This window comes from Chiloscyllium punctatum, chromosome 37 (assembly GCF_047496795.1).
Source record: "Chiloscyllium punctatum isolate Juve2018m chromosome 37, sChiPun1.3, whole genome shotgun sequence".
NCBI lineage: Eukaryota > Metazoa > Chordata > Chondrichthyes > Orectolobiformes > Hemiscylliidae > Chiloscyllium > Chiloscyllium punctatum.
Window position 1 is genome coordinate 1098460 of NC_092775.1, and position 22825 is coordinate 1121284.

Sequence of the window (22825 nt, forward strand, 5' to 3'; positions counted from 1 at the left end):
GTCAGGATCAACAGATCAGTTGTGGGTTTGGGTGGGCGCAGATGACACTCTTGAATTTTGTATTTGTTCAGTTGTGTGTAAGAGCACTTCTGGATATAAAGAGCAGCTAGGTTCTGCAGGGTTTCTGTGGTGTAGTATCCCTACTTCTGAGCCAGGAGGCTTGCGTTTTGCAGGGGTGTGTAATACAGACTGTGAATAGTTGGAAATTTGAAGTGAGCTGGGTTCTTGCATGGCCCCTGGGATTGGGGATTTGGCCCTAGAGGTGGGTTGGCTCCTGGACAGGGAAAGCATTGAAAAGGGAAGGATTAAAACTGGTGTTTATGCTAAACTACAGACTCACAATGACCCCTTTCTAAATCTCTATTTGTATTGTTCTCCTGAAAGTTATTTATTGCCTAATTGAACAAACACCCCATCGTGCCTGGTCTGCCTGGTGTTGACCCACAGTACCCAGAGCATTCTAGAGGGAAGCAGCTCTAGAGTCCCAGCTGCTTCCTGACACATCACCCCTTTTGTGCTCACACTGAGTTTCCAAGGGACCAGTACCTCTTTCCTGAGGTTCAGGAGCCCAGTTCCTCCTGATAGACTCTAACCAGAGCTGTTTGTAAAAGAAGTAAAATCTCATGCCCTTTGTGTTTTCATCCCTTAGGACCAGAGCAGCTTTTGTACTTGATTTTTTAGAGTCTGTGAAATGACTGTTGTGTGTGGATTGCCAAACTTCACGAGGGCACCTCACACCACCCTGGGTCCCCTTTGCTTCCTCACAAACTCTCAAACTTCCTGCAGCGTCTACACCTCGTATGGGGATTGGGGAGGGAGCAGAGTGATGAGGCTTCACAGCTTTTAGTGCAGTAAGTTCTGAGAAGGAAGAAGACACCAGTTACTGAGAGATTGAATATTTAATCAGCATTACCCTCAATCCTCTGTCACAGCTCCTGAGGCAATAGGTTGCACAGTTGTTGTTCCGAGATTTGGAATGAATGTGGTTGTTAGTAACGCTGCTGCTGGATCCATGGTTTCAACAGAAAATATGTCAAATGCCAAAGTAACTGAGAGGCCATTCAGTCAGCTAGAGCAAGGGGTCACATCACTGAAGTTCAAAAAGTTGTGACAAGTTATTGAGTGATAGTCTGTGTGTTCATGTGAAGGGGTCTGGGGGAGAGGGGAGGGGAGGGGAGGGGAGGTGATGGAAAGGGAGAGGAGGAGAGGTGGGGGGGGCAAACGCATGATGAGTCAGTCTATCTCCAAAACCTGATTGTATTTCATGAACAATGACACTAACCCCGCAGTGGGCGCCATGACTTGGATGAACCCAACAGCTTTTGCATGCACAGTAAGATCCCACAAATAGAAGTGAAATGGAGTATGAACCAAACACATATTTCTGATATAGACTGACATAGGACTTAGCAGATTTACAAAAGATTAACAAACACTTTCTTGTCAGTGAAGTAGTTTTGAAGTGTATACATTGTTCACATTAGATGCTGAATGTTTGAAGACCTTCACTGGGTGTGGGCATTGCTGGGGGTGAGCATTTCTTGCCAATCCTGCAGAGGATGGGGGTGAGCTGCTGCTGCTGTCTTTGGGATGTTGGGAAACCCAGTCAGGGCTGTTTACAAGGGGTTTGGAACATTAACCAGTGATCACACTGAGATGTTTGTTTGGGGATGAATATTGACTGAGGAGAGCACTCCTGCTTTTTTATATTGAATCATGGGATCATCTCTGGAACAGCACAACCCAAACCCAGGGAAATAATTACCCCAACTTGGAAAGCCTTCTGGGGTTTTAATTTACAATTGGATGTTGAAATAAAATCAAAAACTAATTTCTCAATTCATTACCACTTGAATTTTCAAAACAGAAAGAGTAAGAAACAAATTTGATGTCGTCAGAATTCTATGAGAGAATTTGTTTCTCTTCTCAAGACTGATGTAAAAATAATCCTGAATATTTCTTCATCCCTTTTCCATTGGTGTTTCTTGCAAATCTCCTGAAGAGTGAATGACAAAGAGCTTCAAGAAAGTGTTTTTATTTTCAGTAAATGCTCGTGTCCTGCACAACCAAACAACTAAAAATAATCTGATTGTAAAGATATCTGCTGTAAACGCAGCATCGATCCATGCCCCTCTGGAGATGTCCTTTCTCAAGGTCATTCCCTCTCAGAGGCGAGGGATGTTGGGAAGAATTGCTGAGATCTGCTTTGGTTCATTCTGCTGCGGCGGGAGGGATACAGTTGACACATAGGTTCCGCCAGTTAGACACTCTCTCACACAAAAACACAGGCTCTCTCTTTCTCTCGCTCTCTCTCATGCACACAAGCAGACACCCTGTCTCTCACACATATGCACACACATAAATGCAGACACTCACACAGACGCTGTCTCTCTCATGTCCACATATACATGCAGTCACAAACACACACAAACAAGTTCACACAGAAAGACAAAGTGCTGGAAAATGTCAGCAGGTCTGGCAGCATCTTTGGAGAAAAAAGCAAGGTTAATGCTTTGGGTCTTCAGTTCTGAAGAATAATTACTAGACTCTAAATGTTGACTCTGCTTTCTCTCCACAGATGCTGCCAGACCTGCTGAGTTTTTTTCCAGCTGTTTCTGATTTTGTTTCTGATTTCCAGCATGTGCAGTTCTTTGTGTTTTTTTTTATTGTCAAGTTCTCACAGAGACTGTGGCTGGGACTGAGTTGAGGAGGAATTTCACCCAAAGGGTTATGAATCTGTGGAATTCCCTGGCCAGTGAAGCAGTTTTTAAGGCAAAGATTTTTTTTTGGAACAATGAAGGGATACGGCGAGAGGATGGGTAAGGGGAGCTAAGCCCACAAAAAGATCAGCCATGATCTTATTGAATGGTGGAGCAGGCTCAAAGAGCCAGACGGCCTTCTCCTGACCCTGGTTCCTATGTTCTTATTTTCACTTAAACCAGTTGATATCCCTCTGTGTTATCCCACTTATTTTTGTGTCATCCACAAACTTGATGATAGCATATTCAGCTTCATCATCCGTCAATGATATAAATTTTAAATCATTGTGGCCCCAGCACTGATCCCTGCGCCCACACCATTAGTTACAGGTAGTCATCCTGAAAATGACCCTCTTTATCCCAGCTCTGTCTTTTATTGATTAGCTAATCCTCTATCCTTGCTAATATACTTCACACCACAGGCTTATTAAGCAGCCTGATGTGTGGTACCTTATCAAACATTTTCTGCAAATCCTAATACCTTACAACCACTGTTTCCCCTTTCTCTGTCCTACTGGTTAGCTCCTCAAGGAAAGCAGAGTTTGAAGGAGCTCCAGCCTGCTGGAGTGTCTTTCTGGACGAGAGACAGGAGGCAAAGCTAACACTATCTGGCTGCTTTATCTCTCTGACAGCCGTTTGTCTTTGTCCTTGTGTGATTTTTATTAAAATGGGTTTTTAGTGGAGTCAGGTTCACATTCTCTCTGATGAAGGAGTCTTTGCTGAAGACTGTGTCTGAATGCAGCACCCAATTGAGAAGATTAATTTGTGAGTCATAAGTTGCAGATGTAGAAAGAAGTGATAACTTCAGTAAAAATACAATGTGATGAAAGGCGATAAGTGGAGGAATTCCGAATCTCCATTGATATTAGGATGACCTGAATGTGCTGATGTTGGTGTGAATTGAAGGGAGCAGAAAGAGTGAAATCTGATATCACTGAGATATTTGAGAAAGTTGAGATGCGCACACCCCTCTCCCCGCAGCCGGCCCGGAGAGTGGGATCACTGTGGGTCAACAGAGGGACAGTAGATATCAGGGAGAGAGAAAGAGAGAGAGAGAGCGATAATTGCAATGGTCCCCATCAGCACCATGCACTCATAGAGACTACCTACCGTACGGAGCACAAGACCGATTGACTGGAGTTACAGTCAGACAGCTTAGAGACAGTGAAGTTACAACTCACACAACACCAGGTTATAGTCCAACAGGTTTAATTGGAAGCACTAGCTTTCGGAGCGACGCTCCTTCATCAGGTGATTGTGTGCTTCCAATTAAACCTGTTGGACTATAACCTGGTGTTGTGTGAGTTGTAACTTCACTGTCTCTAAGCTGTCTGACTTTGTAACTTTGTACACCCCAGTCCAACACCGGCATCTCCAAATAGAGACAGAGTGTGTACCTTCAGGAGAAAAGCAGCAGCCCTGCCAACTCTCTGATACACATACGCTGCCGTGTCTCTCTCTGTTGCAGTCAGTCATGTAATACCATCTGGAGAGAGGTTGAACTGAAAATTAATGCAAATGTGATGCAATAAATTGATCTGTGTTTCCATAGCAACAGATCGGAAGGCAGGTTACTAAATGCAGGCAGTTCTCACACAAAGGGCTGAATGTTGGTAGGTGTGTTCTATCGGCCTGCAGCTTCAATACTAGGTTGCACTATCACTGGCGCTTGTCGGTGCCTCAGTGATTCAGGAAACCCAGTGTTCACAGCTCAGAAACTCTGTTCTATAAGGAGTGGGACAGTAAGCTCCAGGCCAGTTACTATCGCTTCTCCTGTAACACAAATACTACATTCGATTATTATCGATTATGGTGACAGGACACTTGGAAAATCACAACAGGATTAGCCAAAGTTGACATTAATGAATGAAAGAGAATTAGTGTTTGTGAAATCCACTGAATATTTTTAAGGTTGTAACTAGCAGCAGGATGGATGACGGGGGCGGGGCATAGGATTTAGGTTTTCAAAAAGCATCGGAAAATCTGACACATAAGAGAATTTGACACAACATCAGAGGGCGTGGCACTGGGGGAGAGAGATGGGTGTAGAGAGAGGATTGGTTAATGTGCACCAACAGAGCAGAGGAAGCGAATATCCTCCAGATCCAAACCAAACACAGAGAATGATGGAGAAACTCAGCAGGTTCTGGCAGTGTCTGTGCAGAGAGAAACAGTTCACATTTGGAGTGTGCAGACTATTCTTCAAGTTGTCGGATTGTGAAGGTTGGAGCGCAGGAATGATCAGTGCTCCACAGTGAGTGAGTGACATAGAATCTAAATGCAGGTAGTTGAGGGATCGCTGAGGCACACCACAGGTTACAACTTACCAGGCTGGAAACGAGCTACTGATACCTAAACGTTTTTTTTGTCATTAAATCGATCCTTTATCCCCTCCACCACTTGACCGTGAGTTGACTGACTGAGTTAGAGGGGAAGGAAGCTGGGAGGAGGGATGTGGTCAGATCAAGAAGGTTGTACCTGGACTGCAATATCAACAAGAGGGAGGTTATTTACTTCAGGAGGGAGAATGGAAAAGCAGAACCTTCCGAAAGAATGTGAAACTATAAACCATAAAATGTCAGGGCTTATAAAGATTTGGTCATTGTGCACACACCACAGAAACTTAACGTAGGCATAGCAAGCAATAAGGAAGCAAAAACAGGTTAGTGAGGATTGCAAGGTGGAGACAGGATGTAGTGAAGAGACCATACCACGGGATTGTGAAAGATTCGGTGATGGTAACACCATTGAATATCATAGGGCGATGGTTAGATGCTCTCTAATTGATGAGATTCTCTACAGTATGGAAACAAGTCCACACTGACCTTCCTAATGGACATTACCTGGCATTGAAATAGCATGAATGAAACTTGTCAGCCCAAACCTGGATATTGTGCAGATCTTGTTGCACTTGGACACAGACTGTTTCAGTATTGTCTTGATTGCCTCCTGAAAGGAGGATTTATTTGCTTTGAAAGTTCTTTAGTCATGACGTTCCAGATGGATTCCTGCAATGAGAAGCTTTTATGAACGGAAATGAAGTAGATAGAATGTGCGGTGCTCTCTGAAATTGAGAGGACCAGTGGATGATCTCAGTGAAACAGATTTATAATCTGGTCGTATTCTCAAAGACCAGGAGAGACTGCTGCTGAAGATTCCAGAGCAGAGTCCCAGATTCCGAATGAAGAGGTCAGTCATTTCAGATGGAGACAAGGAGGAACATGTGGGTGATGAATCTTCAGGATTGTGTCCCCCAGAGACCCGCGGAGACTCTGAGCTTAACATTAGGCTGTTGGATATTTAGGTTTCTGGAGAATTGAGGGATCCAGGGATAGTGTCGGCTGGGGAGGATCAGCTGGGGTCTCATTGAAAGGTGAATGTCCTCCCCTGCTTCAATTTTAATCCAACACATTGATTCCGATGGGGGGGGGGGGGTTCAATCACTGCCACGAAACTCCCCCGACCAGGTGCTTTCTTCCCAGCTTCGAAACAGCAGGCCAGCCCCAGGTGGGACACAGGAAGTGCTTCAGGGATACCCTCAGGACCTCACTGGGGAAGTGCAGCATTCCCACAGACACCTGGGAATCACTGGCCGCAGACCGTCCAAATGGAGGAGCATTGGGGAGGCGCTGAGCACATCGAGACTTGCTGTTGGGAAAAAGTGGAAGCCAAAGGGAACAGGAAAAGGAACGCACTGCCTCACCAATGCCCCAACCACCCCCTTCCTACGACCACCTTCTGCACCAAGTGTAACAGCCTGTGGTAATCCCATCAGTCTGTCTTTGGACTTACAGACTCGCCCTGAGGGTGGGAGAGAGTCATCCTCGTCTGTGAGGGACCACTGATGGATGAATGAATGAATAAATAACTGTAATCCAGAGTAGGTCCTGACTCAGTTTCAGTGGGGAGCCTGTCCCAGTTTAGAATTCAGAGACGGATCACTTGGTGCTTGGAGCTGGAGTCACACAGTGCTTATCCCTACTTTTTAAACAGCTCACTGCCTAGGTCAAAGTTAAATCCATTCTATTAAGTATTCATAATATCACCAGGGGCTTTCTCCTCATGAGATCTTTCCATTGGTTAGTGTTTGTGATCCAGTAAATACAGAAGGAGTACCGCACTGTCGGAGGGTCAGTGCTGAGGGAGTGGGCACTGTCGGAGGGTCAGTGCTGAGGGAGTGGGCACTGTCGGAGGGTCAGTGCTGAGGGAGTGCCGCACTGTCGGAGGGTCAGTGCTGAGGGAGTGCCGCACTGTTGGAGGGTCAATGTAAGGGAGTGGGCACTGTCGGAGGGTCAGTGCTGAGGGAGTGGGCACTGTCGGAGGGTCAGTGCTGAGGGAGTGGGCACTGTCGGAGGGTCAGTGCTGAGGGAGTGGGCACTGTCGGAGGGTCAGTGCTGAGGGAGTGGGTACTGTCGGAGGGTCAGTGCTGAGGGAGCGCCGCACTGTCGGAGGGTCAGTGCTGAGGGAGCGCCGCACTGTCGGAGGGTCAGTGCTGAGGGAGCGCCGCACTGTCGGAGGGTCAGTGCTGAGGGAGCGCCGCACTGTCGGAGGGTCAGTGTTGAGGGAGTGGGCACTGTCGGAGGGTCAGTGCTGAGGGAGTGGGCACTGTCGGAGGGTCAGTGCTGAGGGAGTGCCGCACTGTCGGAGGGTCAGTGCTGAGGGAGTGCCGCACTGTCGGAGGGTCAATGTAAGGGAGTGGGCACTGTCGGAGGGTCAGTGCTGAGGGAGTGGGCACTGTCGGAGGGTCAGTGCTGAGGGAGTGGGCACTGTCAGAGGGTCAGTGCTGAGGGAGTGGGCACTGTCGGAGGGTCAGTGCTGAGGGAGTGGGCACTGTCGGAGGGTCAGTGCTGAGGGAGTGGGCACTGTCGGAGGGTCAGTGCTGAGGGAGTGGGCACTGTCGGAGGGTCAGTGCTGAGGGAGTGGGCACTGTCGGAGGGTCAGTGCTGAGGGAGTGCCGCACTGTCGGAGGGCCAGTGCTGAGGGAGTGTCGCGCTGTCGGAGGGTCAGTGCTGAGGGAGTGTCGTGCTGTCGGAGGGTCAGTGCTGAAGGAGTGGGCACTGTCGGAGGGTCAGTGCTGAGGGAACATCACAATGTTGGAGGGTCAGTATTGAAGGAGTGCTGTGTTGTCGGAGGGTCAGTACTGAGGGAGTGGGCACACTCGGAGGATCAGTGCTGAAGGAGTGTCAAACTGTCAGAGGGTCAGTTCTGAGAGAGCTTCTTCCTGGCATACAGGGATCAGTTGTTATCCTTGAGTCAACATCACTGAGCTCGCTGGTTGTTGTATTTCAGCACTGCTTTTGGGATCTTGGATATAGTTTGACAGTTGTGGCTTCTTATTTATGATTAGTGAGTGTGTTTCAGGAATATTTAAGTAAGATATTTTAGGACACAGTTTGCCACCATGATGTTGTCTGGGATTGAGTGGAATTACTCTTTTTTTTTTGGAGAGTCACAGTTGTGGCACTGGGATCTGATACATTGTTGGATTTTGCTATTAGTTCAAGATTCTCACTTACACCACATTTTGGGGTTTTGTTAAAGTTAAATATGGTTTTGGGAATCTGGTCTTGATTTGGAATTCTCTGTCAAGACTGTACCTTCTTTGTGAACTCCAGATTGGTGTCTGCCTTGTGACTTTAGAATATAGAACCCAGATCAGTACAACACAGCAACAGGCCCTTCAGCCCATCATGTCTGTGCTAACCATGATGCCATTCTAAACTATTCCCATCTGCCTATGCATGGTCCAAATCCCTCTGTTCCCTGCCTGTACATTTGTCTGTCTAAATGTCTCTTAAATGCTGCTACTGTATCTGCTTCTATCACCTCCCCTGGCACCTGGTCCAGGCACCAGTCACCCTTGCTTTAAAAAAAAAGTTTTCCTCCCACTTTTCCTTTTAAATTGCCCTCTCCTCCCCTTAAACCTATGACCCCTAGTGTTTGACATTTTCACCCTGGGGAAAAGACTCCCACTTTCTATTCTATCCATGCCTCTCAATTTTATATTCAATCAGCTCACCCCTCAGCCTATGATGCTCTCGTGAGAACAATCCAAGTTTGTCCAACTTCTTCTTATAGCTATTACCCTCTAATCCAAGCAACATCCTGGTAAACCTCTTGTGTTGCCTCTCCAAAACCTCCACATCCTTCCGATAGTGTAGTGACCAGAACTGCACACAATACTCCAAATATGGCCTGACACAGCTGCAACATGACTTGCCAACTTTTATACTCAATGCTCCGACCGATGAAGGTAAGCATGCTATTTGCCTTCTTTACCACCTCATCCCCTTGTGTTGCCTTTTTCAGGGAGCTATGGACTTGGTCACCAAGATCCCACTGTATATCAATGTTCCTAAGGGTCCTGCCATTTACTGTATATTTTCCTCTTTGCATTTGACTTCCTGAAATGCATCATCTCACGTTTTGCCTGGATTAAACTCCATCTGCTATTTCTATAGAACATAGAACATTAAAGTGCAGTACAGGCCCTTCGGCCCTCGATGTTGCGCCGACCTATCATACCAATCTGAAGCCCATCTAACCTACACTATTCCATGTACGTCCATATGCTTGTCCAATGATGACTTAAATGTACTTAAGGTTCTCTGCCCAACTTTTCAACTGATCTTCATCCTGCTGCATTTTTGACAACCTTCCAAACTATCCACAACTCCACCAATTTACATATCATCTGCAAATTTACTCATCAGATTTTCATTCAAATCTACATGACTCTGTGTGTGGGAAATTATGTCTCACTAACTTGATTGAGTTTTTTGAAGAAGTTACAAAGAGGATTGATGAGGGCAGAGCAGTGGATGTGAACTCCACGGTCCTCAGTAAGGTCCTCATGGTGGGCTGGTTATCAAGGTTAGATCACGTGGAATACAGGGAGAGCTAGCCATTTGGATACAGAACTGGCTTTAAGATAGAAGACAGAGGGTGGTGGTGAAGGGTTGTTTTTCAGACTGGAGGCCTGTGACCAGGGGTGTGCCTCACGGATTGGTGCTGGGCCCTCTACTTTTCATCATTCATAAAAATGATTTGGATGTGAACATAAGAGGTATAATTAGTAAGTTTGCAGATGACACCAAAATTGGAGGTGTAGTTGACAGCAAAGAAGGTTACCTCATATTACAACGGGATCTTGATCAGATGGGCCAATGGGATGTAAAGTGGCAGATGGAGTTTAATTCAGATAAATGCGAGGTGCTGCATTTTGGGAAAGCAAATCTTAGCAGGACTTATATACTTAATGGTAAGGTCCTAGGGAGTGTTGCTGAGCAAAGAGACCTTGGAGTGCAGGTTTATAGCTCCTTGAAAGTGGACTCGCAAGTAGATAGGATAGTGAAGAAGGCGTTTGTATGCTTTCCTGTATTGGTCAGTGCATTGAGTATAGGATTGGGAGGTCATGTTACAGCTGTACAGGATATTGGTTAGGCCACTTTTGTAATACTGCATGCAATTCTGGCCTGCTATAGGAAGGATGTTGTGAAACTTGAAAGGGTTCAGAAAAGATTTACACGGATGTTGCCAGGGTTGGAGGATTTGAGCTACAGGGAGAGGCTGAGTAGTCTGGGACTATTTTCTCTGGAGTGTTGGATGCTAAGGGGTTTTAAAAAACTACAGAGGTTTATAAAATCATGACGGGCATGCATAGGGTAAATAGATAAGGTATTTTCTGGGGCGGGCAAGTCCTAAGCTAGAGGGCATTGATTTAGGGAGAGAGGGGAAAGATATAAAAGGGATCTAAGGGGCAACATTTTCATGCAGAAGGTGGTACGTATATGGAATGAGCTGACAGAGAAAGTGGTAGAGACTGGTATGATTGCAACATTTAAAAGGCAACTGGATGGGTATCTAATTAGGAAGGGTTTGGAGGGATATGGGCCAAATGCTAGCAAATGGGACTAGATTTATTTAGGATGTCTGGTCGGCATTGACGAGTTGGACTGAAGGGTCTGTTTCCGTGCTGTACGACTCTATGACTATACTCAAATTGGCAGGTTGGGACCAGTGGTGTCCCACCGGGATCTCTTAGGACTTCAATTATTTCAATGATTTACTATTGACTTCAATAATGGCATTGTGATGTCATTTATCCAAGCTTGCTGATGACACAAAGTTAGGCAGCAAAACATACAGTGTGGATGATAGCATAAAATTATAAAGAAATATTGACAGATTAGGTGAATGAACAAAGCTGTGGCAGATGGAGTTTAATTATGTAGGAGGTTATCCATTTTGGGTGAAAAAAGGGTAGATCAGGGGAGTTTCTAGATGGTATGAAGTTAAATACAATGGATATGCAAAGAGACTTGAGAATTCAGGTGCATAGATCTTTAAAATCTTTACAAACAGGTGCAGAAAATAATCAAGAAAGCTAATGGAATGCAGGAGTATAAAGATGCAGATGTTATGCTGCAGTTATACCAAAGCCTGGTTAGACCCTACTAGGAGTACAATGAACAGATCTGGGCAGGGTAGATTGGCCTCAGAGAAAATACAACATAGGTTTACAAGAATGATACTTGGACTTCAGGTATTAAGCTATGAGATGGGATTATTCAAATTAGGCCTGTTTTGTCTAGAATTTGGAAGGCTAAAGGGTGATCTGACTGAAGTCTTCAAAATATCAATAGGAAAAGACAGAGTAGTTAGAGAAACTACTTTCACTGGTTGGACATTCTAGAACCAGGAGGGGATTACCTAAGAATTAGGATCAGACCATTTCAGGAGAGAAATTAGTAAGCACTTTTCCCCACAAAGGGTGGTAGATGTTTGGAACTCTCTCCCACAAACAGCAGTGAATGCTGGATCAGTTGTTAACTTTAAATTTGAGATAGATGCATTTTTGTTAAGCAAATATATTCAGGGATATGGAGTTAAACCACAGGTTAGCCATGATCTCAATGAATGATAGAACAGGTGTGAGGCGCTGAATGGCCACCTCCTATTCCTAAATGCGAGCCAGCCATGTGGCTTCTGTAATCAGAAATAGCATTCTGATCCGCACAGGAACCAGCTCCTCAGACTCTGGAATGTGGACCACTCGACTGCTTTTCCAGTTTCCCTCCATACATAACACCTATGTTTTTTACCCCCTGTGTGTGTCTGTCTGTGTAAAGCAGAATTTCTAAAGGGATTAACCGTTTTACAAATCTTTACCTCTGGCTACACTCTAATTATTTCTAATGAATAATAATTCTTAAATACAGAAACTTGGTCTGTGCTTTTTGTTTGCAAATGAGGTAAATTGAGGAATTTTGTGTATTTTTGTAAAATCTTTAACTTTTTTTAACTCTGGGAATAGCGAGGTTTGATTTTCAGTGTGAAAAGTGACAGCATCCAGTCCTTAGTTCAGCCAGCTCTCTGTTATTGTCACAACACTCTGTGACTCCTTGATGTTGTTATCCATACTCTCCGCATTCACTCTGTACAGTGTAACTAGGATTCAATTTCTTTACTTACTCCCTTGCTCCCACATCACTCCATTATTCAATATTAATTTACTGTTCTGTGCTGCTGCTGTCTGCTTTCTAAACATGTTGTATACCTGGTATTCTTCTCAAATACTCTGTCTTGGTTCCCACCCCCTGCCAGATTAGATTAAAGCCCTCCTAATGCCACCAGTAAAATGCCCACAAGGACCTCGGTACCAGCTCCAAATGGGTATAGGTTGTCTGGCTTGGAGAGAAACCAGCTTCCCCAGAGGACGCTTGGTGTTCCAGGAATCTACAGTCTCCAATTGCACCATCTTTCCAGCCACACCTTCATCAGGATGATCTGCTTATTTCCATACTCCCTGACCTTTGGTAAAGTTTTCCAGAGGTTGCTACTTTTTGAGGTCCTGCTTCTCATTTTCTACCAGCACAATGAGACACCAGCAGAATCAGACTGTTCAGCCAACCAAGTCTGCTCTGCCATTCGTTGAGATTACGGCTGATCTGACCATCCTTAACTCCATTTTCTTATCTTTTCCTCAACTCTCGATTTCCTCCTTGATTAAAATATCAGGTTATCTCAGCTTTGAATACACAAAATGAATCAGCCTCAACATTTCTCTGTTGTAAAGAATTCCATAGATTCACTCCCCTCTGAGAGAAGAAATTTCTCCTCACCTCTGTCTTCAATGGGCGAGTCCTTGTTCTGAGATGATACTGTCTGGTCTGAGACTGTCCCACACAAGGGGGGAAACTACCTTGTGTCAAGTTGCCTCAGAACCTTGTGTGTTTCAAAAGGGCCTCCTCTAAATCTTCTAATTCCCTGAATGCCAGTACAATTTTCATTAGCTAATGGACCTTGAGCTGTGGTATGACCAGCTCTCTGAGCAGGCCCGTCTCAGCCGTACAGATGTACCACAGTAACCCCAGCTGCTGCTCAAGCTCTGAAAACCAGAGATGAAGTTTCTGCAGCTGGTGGTCATCTGGAACACTGAGAGGCACATACCTTCCCACATATTACAGGCCTCACATTCCTCTTGACTGAACTGTGCTACCATGTCTTTGCTTTACTTCCCTTAATTAACTTTATTCTGCTTTGGATTGTTTATGTTACTTTATTGTATTAACTTCCCTTTATTCCTGGTGCTTCTCAATTAAATCCAAGTGTAACTACTTCATTAAAAAATACACTTTTCTAGTTCACACCAATTTAAAGACAGTCCCTAATATCAGTTTCTGACCAGCTAATGAATTTAATGAAAGACAAGAACAGAAAAGTACCTTCTTTCTGCCATTCAACAAATTCCCCACTTGGCCCACCCTCTGCCCACCCATGGCACACTGCCTCGGCACAACTTCAGCACATTTTACATCCTGTAGTAAATGCAACGTAAACAGAGGAATCTTGATTATCCAACATTCAGTTATCTAATTATCGGATTATCTGGCAAGATCGCAAGATTCCGATGCTTGGCTAAACAATGTTATGTGGTATTCGATTCATCGAACAAAATACTGCCTGCCCGTATCCTTCAGATAATCCTCTGTATTACAATGTCAGCGACAGCTCGTGTTTGGGGTAAGTGCTGCCATAATCCTGCTTCCTACCCTAATAAACTAAAACTGAAACAGCAGAGGTTTGAAGAGACCCCTCTATCATCATCCTGAGAGCAAGCTGCGTGGGAGAGTGCATCATCATCAGCTGATAGTACCATTTTGACAGGTTTCTGATGACCATGTGAGTTTTGTCCTTGCTGAAAACAACAAACGTTGAAGATCACAGCTGGTCAGGCAACATCCATGGAGAGAGATCAAACCATCATCTAGACTCCAAACATTAGCTTACTCTCTCTCCACAGATGCTGCCTGTCATCCCCAGCATTTTTTGTTTTCAGTCCAGATTCCAGCTTCTGCAGTAGCGTGCTCCTGCCTCCTGATATTTGTCCTTGTTACAGTGCTGTCTAATCTGTTTAAGGTTTAGTTTTAAAATCTTCAATATTTTAATCATTGTGTTTAAGCATGTTATGACACATGCTGGGGCAGGTAGGACTTGAACCTGCAGCCTCTAGGCCAGAGATAGGGACAGCACCTTATAAGATTCTCTTGTACGTGATATAGAGTAAAACATTGCTGAGCTTCAGTGCTGACTCTGATACTGATCTGAGACTAGATCAGAGTGGTGCTGGTAAAGCACAGCAGGTCAGGCAGCATCCAAGGAGCAGGAAAATCGATGCTTCGGGCAAAAGCCCTTCATCAGGAATAGAGGCAGTGAGCCTCCAGGGTGGAAAGATAAGTGGGGGTGGGGTTGGGGGGGAAGGTAGCAATGAGTACAATAGGTGGAAGGAGGTGGGAATGGAGGTGAAGCAGATAAGTGGGAAGGAAGATTGCCAGGTAGGACAGGTCATGAAGATGGTACTGAGCTGGAAGGTTGGAACTGCGGTAAGGTTGGGGGAGGGGAAATGAGGAAGAGCTTCAGGGCAGAGGAGATTACCCTGGGGGTTGCAGTGAGAGAGAAACTCACTGAGATTCTTGTAGAGAGAGGAGGAGATCTATATTGATCTGTTTATTCGTGCGGAAGACAAAGCAGCATAATTGAGTCTTAATGAGAAGAATTGAAAAGTGTGGTGCTGGAAAAACAGCAGGCCAGGCAGCATCCGAGGAGCAGGAGAATCGACATTTTGGGCACAAGCCCTTCTTCAGGAATGAGGCTGGTGTGCCAAGCGGGCTGAGATATAAGGTAGGGGGAAGGAACGCTGGGAATACGATAGGTGGAAGAAGATGAGGGTCAGGGTGATAGGCCGGAGAGGGAGTGGGGGCAGAGAGGTCGGGAAGAAGATTGCAGGTCAAGAGGGTGGTGCTGAATCCAGGGGTTGGGACTGAGATAAGGTGGGGGGAGGGGAAATGAGGAAGCTGGAGAAATCTACATTCATCCCGTGTGGTTGGAGGGTTCTGAGGCGGAAGATGAGGCGCTCTTCCTCCAGGTGTCATGTGGTCAGGGTCTGACGATGGAGGAGGCCAAGGATATGCATGTCCTTGGTGGAGTGGGAGGGGGAGTTAAAGTGTTCAGGCACGGGGCGGTTGGGTTGGTTGGTGTGGGTGTCCCAGAGGTGTTCCCTGAAACGTTCTGCAAGTAGGCGGCCTGTCTCCCCAACATAGAGGAGACCACATCGCGTGCAGCGGATACAGTAAATGATGTGTGTGGAGGTGCAGGTGAATTTGCGACAGATATGGAATGATCCATTGGGGCCTTGGAGGGAAGTGAGGGGGGAGGTATGGGCGCAAGTTTTGCACTTCTTGCGGTTGCAGGGGAAGGTGCCGGGAGTGGAGGTTGGGTTGGTGGGGGATGTGGACCTGACGGAGTCGCGGAGGAAGTGATCTCTCCGGAACGCTGATAGGGGTGGGGAGGGAGAAGAGGCAATTGTCTCAATGACAAGATGTAGTTTACTGGAAGGTAAACCTGAAACATCGATTCTCCTGCTCCTTGGATGCTGCCTGACCTGCGCTTTTCCAGCAACACATTTTCAGCTCCGATCTCCAGCATCTGCAGTCCTCACTTTCTCCTGGAAGGCAGATTACACTGACTCGTTCAGCATTGTTACAGACAGGAGCCGGGAATGGTCTGCCTGTCTCCATTAGGGAGCCTTCTCCACCCACGGTCTGACGTCATCAGATTGGGTGGAGCTTAATGTCGCTTCAACATTAACTCTTTCAGAACAATTGACATTTACAACAGAGTGGTAGTGTCAATATCTGAGGTTCTCATTATTTTTCAGGGTGGTTCCAGAATTTAAAAACTGAAAGAACAGCAGATGCTAGAAATCAGATACAAAAATAGAAATTGCTGGAAAAGCTCAGCAGGTCTGGCAGCAGCTGTGGGAAAAAAAGCAGAGTTAATGTTTCAGGTCAAGTGATCCTTCCTCAGAACCTGGCCTGAAACATTAACTCTTTTTTTTCCACAGATGCTGCCAGACCTGCTGAGCTTTTCCAGCAACTTCTGTTTTTGTTTGGGGGTTAGTATTTAATATGCTCAGTATTTGGCAGGGCGAGGTTAGTTTTTTTCTATCACTCATGGGGATGTGGGTGTCACTGGCTGGTCAGCATTTCATTGCTCATCCCTAATGGTCACTTGAGAAAGTGGGGGTGAGCTGCCTTCTTGAACCGCTGCAGTCCATGTGTTGTAGGTCTCCCCACAATGCCCTTAGGAATTTGACCCAGTGACAGTGAAGGAACGGTGATATATTTCCAAGTCAGGATGGTGAGTAGGTTGGAGCGGAACTTGCAGTGGTGGGGGAGGTTCCTTCTTATCTGCTGCCCTCATCCTTCTAGATGGAAGTGGTTGTGGGTTTGGAAGGTGCTGCCTGAGGATCTTTGGTGAATTTCTGCAGTGCATTTTGTAGATGGTACACACTGCTGCTACTGAGTGTTGGTGGTGGAGGGAGTGGATGTTTGTGAGTGTGGTGCCAATCAAGAAGGCTCCCTTGTCCTGGATGGTGTTGAGCTTCTTAGTGTTGTTGGAGCTGTACCCATCCAGACAAGTGGGGAGTATTCCATCACACTCCTGACTTGTACCTTGTAGTTGGTGGATAGATTTTGGGCAGTCAGGGGGTGAGTTACACACCCCAGCCTCTGACCTGTTCTTGTAGCCACTGTATTTATGTGGCAAGTCCAGTTCAGTTTCTAGTCGATGGTAACCTCAGATTTTTGACACTAGGGGGAATTCAGTGATGGTAACACTATTTGATATTATGGGGCAATGGTTAGATTATCCCTTATTGGAGATGTTCATTGCCTGGCATTTGTGTGTTGTGAATGTTACTTACCACATGTCAGCCCAAGCCTGGATATTGTTCAGATCTTGTTGTATTTGAACATGGACTGCTTCATTATCTGAGGAGTCTGAATGACACTAAACATTGTGCAATCATCAGTGAACATCCCCACTTCTGACCTTATGATGGAGGGAAGATCATTGATGAAGTAGCTGAAGATGGTTGGGTCTAGATCACTACCCTGAGGAACTCCTGCAGACTCATGGAGCTGAGATGACTGATCTCCAACAACCACAACCATCTTCCTGTGTACCAGGTATGACTCCAACCAGCAGAGAGTTTGCCCTGATGCCCTCTGATTCCAGTTTTGTCAGTGATCCTTGATGTCCCACTTGATGAAATGCAGCCTTGATGTTTAGGGCTGTCCCTCTCACCTCCCCTCTGGAGTTCAACTCTTTTGTCCATGTTTGACCCAAGGCTGTAATGAGGTCAGGAGCTGAGTGGCCCTGGCAGAACCCAAACTGGGCGTCACTGAGCAGGTTATTACTGAGCTGGTGCTGCTTGATAGCACTGTTGATAACACCTTCCATCACTTTACTGATGATTGAGAGTAGACTGATTGGGCAGTAATTGACCGGGTTGGATTTGTCCTCTTTTTATGTACAGGATATACCTAGGCAATTTTCCACATTGTCAGGGAGATGCCAGTGTTGTAACTGTACTGGAACAGCTTGACTAGGGGAGAACAAGTCTTGCTGAAATGTTGTCTGGGTCCATAGCATTTGCAGTAACCGGTGTCTCTATCTGTATCTTGATATCACGTGGAGTGAATCGAACTGGCTGAAGGCTGGTATCTGTGACGCTGGGGACAACTGGAGAAGGCCGAGATGGATCGTCCACTCGGCACTTCTGGCTGAAGATTTGATGTGCTCAGTAATTTGACAGGTGGGGGTCATTATTTAATATTCTCAGTATTTGGAAGAGTGTGGTTAGTATTTGAGGTATTTGGCTGGGTGAGGTCAGTATTTGGATGGGGTCAGTATTTAGCAGGGTTGTTGGGTGAGGGGAGGAGGGGACTATCATTCTGCTGAGTGACAGACCATATCTGGCAGGATCCGTTTTTGTCACTGAGTTAAGGTCTGTATGTCTGCCATACTGTCCCTCATTCAAATGACTGGACACTGTAGAAAGTTAGCAATCTGCTGATTTGTGCTTGGGACAGGGAGACGGTGCTCTTTGAAACAGGAAATTAATTTCCCAGGAAAGATCCAGGAGCTGTCAACTTCATACCAACATTGACATTGAAACATCTGTTACTGTGGGACTGTAGCTGCTGTGAGACTCAACTCACTGACACAGTTTCCCATGTTTACAGACGTGCCTGGGAATGTGGAATGGGGAGGACAGGGTCTGGAATATTCACCTCCTGGGCCCAGTTGTGATTTTAAACATGAGAATGCACAGCAACAGGGGATGGAGACTTCGAGAAATTGGTTTCCTTTCCCTCCTTATTACTCAGGACCATCCTGGACTTGCTGGGACCCCAGTCTCAGAGAGTTACTCTGAATAACCATTGGCTGTGATTATTCCTGGAGCAATGATGCTTCATATTTGCTGCTTTGCATTGGTTTATTAATTTATGCTGTTTCATTAGTTTTTTTAAAATTCATCAATTGTTAAATCCTTTTTACCCTTTTGACACAACCCTTTTGAGCCCCACATTTCCACAGAACATTGTGTGGTGTCCATGCCCAATTCCTGGGAAAAAAAAAATCAAAGGACTGTGAGGGAACAAGCAGGAAATCATGGATTCAGTGGGAAGGTTACCCAGTCTCGATCTTGTAGTGACCTACAATATCACCAGCTATTCAGCAGCACCAAGCTCCAACCTGAAACCTGTCCTCAGCTGAGTTAACCCAACTCTCAGCGTGACATCATCCTCTCTGTATAAATGTAGCCAGTGCCAGAGAGACTTTTAGATTAATAGCATCAGCAAAGTATCTATTCTGGGTGAGTGTGTGTGAGGGTGTATAGGTGGGGAGGTGTGAATAGGTGGTGATGTGTGTGGGGATGTTGGTGGGTGTTGCTGAAGGACTATTTTCCTGTTGTGTTTCTCCTGCATTACTTTAGTCTCAGGCAGTAACTGCTGCAGGATCGATCTTTGAGCTTTCAGAGAGTCAGCCGGATGTGAGCACTCTGTTACCTGCTCGAATCTCACTGAACTGTCACAATTGCACCTTAATAATAATTGTTAGAATTGGAGTGTGAACTGCACATTGCAGCCTTGGACAACAGAGAGTACTGACCACAACAACTCTACCTTTAATCTGAACACTCCCATCACTCAGTTACAAGACACCAAAAAATAGAGAGAACCTGGAGCTAAGGAGCGATATTATATTCTTCTCAGCCTTTTCAAGTCATTCTGTTTCCTGGTCACTTGGTCCACTGAAGCTTTCCCATCACTAGTTTATGATAAACAGGGTCCAAATAGTAAGCCCCAGTTCCCGTGAACCTCTGACCCTCCCAGTTTGCCTTCAGCTCATTTCAGCTGCAAGTTGTTGTAATTGTTGCAGAAAGAGAGCAAGTGAGCTACAGGGTGAGACTGAGCTGAGGAGGTCCTCTCCCAGTCTCACTGACTCATGATGTGGGGGTGCTGGTGTTGGACTGGAGTGAGCAAGGCCAGAACAACAGGTTATCGTCCAACAGGTTTATTTGAAATCACAAGCTTTCGAAGCGTTGCCCTTTCATCAGGTGACGTGAAGAAAAGCACAGGCACAGAATTTACAGGCAGAGAGATCAAAAGATCGTGCAAATGGTGAGAGTGGAGTGTTGAACAATATGTCTCTACAGGTGATCAAAAGTGTGTGTGAAGTGTCAACAGCTGAATAGTAAGTGAAGGGGATGGTCTATAATCTGAGTAAATTGAGGCAGCGAGATAATTACAAAAAAATTTAAAATACAGTGGTGATGGAGACAAACCAAACAGCTGGAATAATATACTAGGTATAAGAGTCACATGCCGAGGGTCTAACCAAAGTGACAAGTAATCCAAAACTGTACAAACTAATTAAGGCAGAGAGATCATAACAATTTATCAAGGTGATGGTGTTAAAACAAGACAGTGAGGAAGATTTTACAGATACAGAAGTGTGGTGGGGTCACATGTAACACAATATGAACCCAAGATCACAGTTAAGGCTGTTTTCATGGATATAGAACTTGGCTATCAGTTTCTACTTGGCGATTCTGCGTTGTTCTGTATCACAAAGGCTGCCTTGGAGGATGCTTACCCGAAGATCTGAGGCCGAATGTCCCTGCCCCTAAAGTGTTCCCCAACTGGGAGCGAACGTTCCTGTCTTGCAGTAGTTGCATGGTGTCCATTCATCCATTATAGTGTCTGCTTGGTCTCACCAACGTACCATACCTCGGGGCATCCTTGCCTGCAGCGTATGAGGTAGACAAACACTGGCGGAGTACATGGTGGGTGGTGTCCCCACGTGTCATGGTGATATCCGCGTTGATGATCTGACATGTCTTGCAGAGGTTGCTGTGGCAGGGTTGTGTGGTGTTGTGGTTGATGTTGTCCTGAAGGCTGGGTAAACGATGCAAACAATGGTCTGTTTAAGGTTTGGCGGTTGTTTGAAGGTGAGAAGTGGAGATGCAGAGATGATCTTGGCAAGATGTTTGTCATCATCAATGACATGTTGAAGGCGTGGTGTAGTTTCTCCACTCCAGGGAAGTACTGGATGATGAAGGGTGCCTTATCAATCATGTCCTGTGTCTGTCTTCTGAGGAGGTCATTGCGGTTTTTTGCTGTGGCATGTCGGAACTAGCAATCGATGAGTTGAGCATCGTACCCTATTCTTATGAGGACATCTTTCAGCACCTTCAACATCCATGTTCTTCTTCATCTGAGGAGATCCTGTGTATCCACAGTCCCTGGGGTGGCTGCTTTAACATATTTAGGGTAGAAGTTAGAGAAGTGCAGTATCGTGAGGTTATCCATGGGTTAGTGGTGGAGTAAGATACTTGAACTGTCCTACTTGTCCAGCTTCCTTGCCACCTATCCGCTCCACCCTCTGCTCAGACCTATCACCATCACACCCTGCATCTACCTATCGCCTTCTCATCTACCTTCACCCCATCCCCACCCCCTCCCATTTATCTCTCAGCCCCCTTGCCCCCCCCGCCCACATTCTTGATGAAGGGCTAATGCCCGAAATGTCGATTCTCCTGCTGCTCTGATGCTGCCTGATCTGCTGTGCTTTTCCAGCACCACACTTTTTGACATCCATTGTAGTGATCTCCAACATCTGCAGCCCTCACTTTCTTGTGATATCATTGTGTAGTCATTTCAGTGAGTCCTTGCCATGAATCAAGATGAAGAAAATTTTATCAACTTATCTGGTGTATAGTGTTAGTCAGAGGTCCTGTGTAGCAAAGAAGTCTTGCTTGAACTTATGCATGAAAACGTTATATTGGTTGCAAATTCGGTCACCATAGCGGTTCCATGTGTCTTCATGAAGAACTGGTTGTCAAAGGTGAAGGTGTTGTGGTTGATGGTGAAGTGGATGTGCTGTAGGATGGTGCTCAGAGATTGGCAGTTGGTGGTATTGAATACTGTGGCTGTTGCAGTGATTCTGTCGTCGTGGGGAATGCTGGTGTAGGTTGATGTGAAATGCTTGGGGCGGCATGGTGGCTCAGTGGTTAGCACTGCTACCTCACAGCGCCAGAGACCTGGGTTCAATTCCAGCCTTAGGCACATTCTCCCCGTGTCTGCGTGGGTTTCCTCTGTGTGCTCCGGTTTCCTCCCACAGTCCAAAGATGTGCAGGTCAGGTGAAGTGGCCATGCTAAATTGCCCGTAGGTGCATTAGTCAGGAGTGAATGTAGAGGAATGATCTGGGTGGGTTGCTCTTTGGAGGGTCGGTGTGGACTTGTTGGGCCGAAGGGCCTGTTTCCACACTGTTAGGGAATCTAATCTAATCTAATCTTCCTGGTCTGTGGATGCTGATTTTTTTTGTAAGGACTCTGTAGTGTCATAACAGAAGCTCGGGGGGGTTCCCTGTACAATGGGTTTCAAGATGATGTCATCATCTTGATAAATTGTTATGATCTCTCCACCTTAATTAGTTTGTACAGTTTTTTGGATTACTTGTCACTTTGGTTAGATCCTCGACATGCGAATCTTATATCTATCATGTTATTCCAGTTGTTTGGTTTGTCTCCAGCACCACTTTATTTTAAGTTTTTGTAATTATCTCTCTGCCTCAATTAATCAGATTATAGGCCATCCCCTTCACTTACCATTCAGCTGTTGATGCTTTACTCACACCATCCGACACTTTTGATCACCTGCAGAAACATAGTATTCAACAATCCATTCACACCATCTCTTTGCCTGTAAATTCTGTGCCTGTGCTTTTCTTCACTTCACCTGACGAAGGGGTAGCGCACCGGAAGCTTGTGATTTCAAATAAATCTGTTGGACTATAACCTGGTGTCATGTGACGTCTGACCTTGTCACTGAATCCCTGCACAGAACCCAGACTGTCTTGAGCTTTTGGGATTGGGTGCTATACAGTTCAGGAGCTGCCTCAAAGAAGGGTTCATATTGTGCTGCTTATCTCCAGTTTTATAAAGACAAATTTGAGGTAATGTTTGTTCTGTCTTTGCAGAATTGGTTGAAGACCTATGGTTATTTCCTTCCCGGCGACATCCGTACTTCAGCTGTGCGTTCTGCTCATTCTATGCAAGCTGCTATTGCAGCAATGCAGCGATTCTACAGGCTCCCCGTCACAGGAGTGCTGGATGAGACCACTGTAGAGTAAGTCTGACCGATCTCCTCCC

General features: G+C 45.7%; 1 protein-coding gene across 1 annotated transcript in view; it reads left to right on the top strand.

Annotated features, from left to right (window-relative positions):
- The window catches only part of mmp24 (matrix metallopeptidase 24), an 85526-nt gene that overhangs the window by 27398 nt on the left and 35303 nt on the right, over nucleotides 1–22825 (top strand). The window contains exon 2 of the mRNA XM_072556071.1: nucleotides 22654–22802. Coding sequence (XP_072412172.1) covers nucleotides 22654–22802 — 149 coding nt within the window. The remainder of the gene's footprint in view (nucleotides 1–22653; nucleotides 22803–22825) is intronic.